Below are 3,372 nucleotides of genomic sequence, written 5' to 3'. Positions count from 1 at the left end.
CCACGTGGTTCGCCAACGCCAGGAGGAGGCTCAAGAAGGAGAACAAGGTGACCTGGGGCAGCAGGAGCAAAGAGGACGGGGAGGACGGGAACTTGTTCGGCAGCGGCGACGAGGCGGAGAAAAACGAAGACGAGGAGGAGATCGATTTGGAGAGCATAGATATAGACAAAATTGACGACAACGACGGGGACCAGAGCAACGAGGACGATGATGATAAATCCACGGAGGGGAGCAGGGAGCACAGGGGCGGCGTGGGCGCTGGGGGGGAGCTGGACAGCTTGGAGAAAAGACGAGCTTTCGCCCTGCAGGCCCACGAGGCCTTTGACAAATCTAAGAGCACAATTACAGCTCACCCAGGGAGTAAGGAGAACTCGGACGGCAACGGCAACAACACCAGAGTTTTATCCCCGGATAGACCCGGGAGCTTTCCTCTCCCGTCTAACAACAAGCCGAAAATATGGTCTTTAGCCGAAACAGCCACTAGTCCCGATAGTTCCTCTCAGAAACCCACGTCCCCGTGTGGCCCAGCGGCCACCACACACACACCAGCGCCCCACCACCAGCTCCAGACCCACCCGGCCTTCCTGCCCAGTCACGGACTGTACACCTGCCAGATTGGAAAGTTCCACAACTGGACAAATGGGGCTTTCCTGGGCCAGAACTCCCTGCTAAATGTGAGGTCGTTTCTGGGAGTAAACCATCACCACCACCACAACCAGCAGCAGCACTTGGCGGCCCAGCAGCAGCCGACTTCAGTGGTGGTGTCGCCGGGAGCAGCAGCACTCAGCAACGACAGCAAGGCCCCGGCAGAGACGCACAGTCCCAAGCACATAGGTAAAGGGGACTGCTCGCTGCGCGTGCTCGCGCATACACGTCACATATAACCTGTATAGGCTGCTGAACGGAACATAACATGTGTTGCATGCATAGGCCTACAGGTTTCTTTTGTATTTTTTATTATAACAGCAATGCACTGTGACCACATGCACGCACGAGTAGGTTACGTACACACACACTTAAATCTACCATGCTCACATACTGCAATAACACAACAGTGGGCTCATTTTTAGTTCGACTGAGTTCATACAGGCCTTTATTAGCAGAACATATCGGCCAATGTTGATCCAGCATTTGACTTATTTCCTTTTTAGAGCATGAAAACGGTGTAAGGTCCGATTCACCGCCAACGCAGATCCTAAAGTCTTCCTTTCGACCCATCCATGACAGGTGAGGCAACTTTTTTACTCTTTTGCTCTTGTTGATTGTTGGAAACACGTTGCCATAAGAAAATGACCAGCCCCAGCCTTCTATTGAAATTATACATTGAGAATTATCGCATCAATGACATTATTTTTCAATAATGTAATTTATATAAAAGCTATAATTAAACTAACTAAAACAGGCGTTAGGAAAGGCCTGGATGCCATTATAACTCTAGTAAATATTCAACAAATAAATACGATTATAAGGGGATGCAAACTGGTTTTGGAATTCCAATATATAAATCTAACTTTTATGTCTGGCATTAGTAAGTACTACAAAATGAAATAAATAAAACACAGTTTGCTTTGCGGGTGACAGAGGTCTTGACTCCCATCCCCCCCCCCCCTTTAATTCCTGCCCTCTGGGGAGAGTGTGGCTACTTATCAAGTCACCGAGTAAAACGGGCTCTGTCTGGGTTGTGTGCTTTCCCTAAAGACCCCTGGGAGGAGCCGGAGCCCAGGGGAGCGCTCTTACCGAGAGGGGGGAAAAAAGTTTACCTCTATTTCAAGTATTACAAAAACCCCCCCCCCCCCTACCTATGCAATAGGCATATAGAAAGAACAAGCATTTACGGGAATTAGAAATTTGGGAATGGGATTATTTTCCCCCACACAGCTATCATGATATATTTTAATATTTAATGATAATATAATATCGTAATGTATTATTATTATTAATTAATATTATTAATTATTATTATTATTATGATCAAAGAAAGTGAGGGATTGGAGAGGGGGACCGCAGTCTGTTTTGAATCAAAGCTGTTGAGCCAGCCAATTGAGATGCAGATATTGAGAGCCGCTGTCCCAACATGGCGGGGGGATTTATCTACCTTTCTGTGTTATTCTTCATCCAGATCCTCTCTGCCTTCCAGCGCCAGGAATCCACAAGACGCCACGCAACGAGTCCTCACCGCTCTCTCCTCGGCTTGATCAGACTGTTTTTTTTTTTTTTTTTTTTTTTTTTTTTTCGTGTTTGAAAAAAGAAAAAGAAAAAAAAAAAAAAGAAAAAAGGAAAATGACTTTTACACTCCCTAAAAAAGGACACTGAGAAATAATAATGCAGCGTAGCATTCACTCGGTACAGAACAAATGGCGTAATTTGGTAATATCCTGTGGATGGATGGATTACTTCCTCTATTGTTGTGTAGCCTATAATCGCGCCTATAATGTTACTCTCTCTCTCTCTCTCTCTCTCTCTACTTTGCCCAGGCAAGCTGGGACATTTTGGTAGGCTTTTTACTTTATTATTATTATTATTATTATTATTATAATTATTATATTATTATTTTTGCCTCTATCTTGTGTTTTTGGTGTCCTTTTAATGTAAATACCAAGTGATTTAAATCTGTAAATAGGAAGCGTTGAAGGAATTTGTCCAGATCGTATATTTTGCCTAATAAACTAAATGAAATTATAGAGAAAACCCACGAGTATCCTAAGCCTATATTTATTTTCTACATGGTTTCAATGGTAATTTGGTTATTATTATGATTATGATTATGATTATGATTATTATTATTATTATGACAAATAGTATTATTTGAAAAGAAAAAGCTGGCCTAACAATTTTATTCCAGTTAGGGTGGGAATGTGAGGAAAAACTGATATTGGCAGTCTGCAACCAGGCTTAATTTTATTCAGGTTTGGGAGGAAAGCAGCGTGGATGCATTGAGGTGCTAATAAGTGTCCAGATGGTTGCTGGTGACAGAAAATGGACAGGAGCAGCTGGGAAGGTCATTAAGTAATAATATGGGAACGCCCAGTCCAAACAAAATCAAATGGTTAAAATCTAATCTGTCAGAGAGAGAAGTCGATTCGAAGATAAATTATTAATATTTTGGTTCTGGGAGGGGGTGGGGTAGGGTGGGGGGGGCTGACACTGTGGAGCAGGCTTGGTGTTTTGGGGTCCTGTCTGTCCCGAGGCTGATAGTGATCATTAGTTTATGTAAAAGCAGCTTCTTTGCTTCTCATTCGGTGACCAAAAGCAAATATTGATTTCCCACAACAGCCTAATGGGCTTTGGACATAATAAGAGGGAAGTGCATTAATTAGCTGTGATGACAAAAATTGAGCAGTGTTATGTTTTTGTTTTCAATTACATTAGCTC

The 3,372-nt window shown here is 43.4% G+C and overlaps 1 protein-coding gene across 1 annotated transcript in view; it reads left to right on the top strand.

Moving 5' to 3' along the window:
- irx1a (iroquois homeobox 1a) overlaps positions 1-2,304 on the top strand; it is a 4,510-nt gene extending 2,206 nt beyond the window's left edge. The window contains exons 2-4 of the mRNA XM_032519527.1: positions 1-834; positions 1,152-1,227; positions 2,120-2,304. The exon at positions 1-834 is cut by the window's left edge and continues 250 nt beyond it. Of these exons, the coding sequence (XP_032375418.1) occupies positions 1-834; positions 1,152-1,227; positions 2,120-2,195 (986 nt within the window). The 3' untranslated portion in view covers positions 2,196-2,304. The remainder of the gene's footprint in view (positions 835-1,151; positions 1,228-2,119) is intronic.
- Positions 2,305-3,372: the final 1,068 nt, after the last annotated feature.

Source organism: Etheostoma spectabile, chromosome 6 (genome assembly GCF_008692095.1).
Source record: "Etheostoma spectabile isolate EspeVRDwgs_2016 chromosome 6, UIUC_Espe_1.0, whole genome shotgun sequence".
Taxonomy (NCBI): Eukaryota; Metazoa; Chordata; class Actinopteri; order Perciformes; family Percidae; genus Etheostoma; species Etheostoma spectabile.
This window is presented reverse-complemented; position numbering and strand designations above follow the sequence as displayed.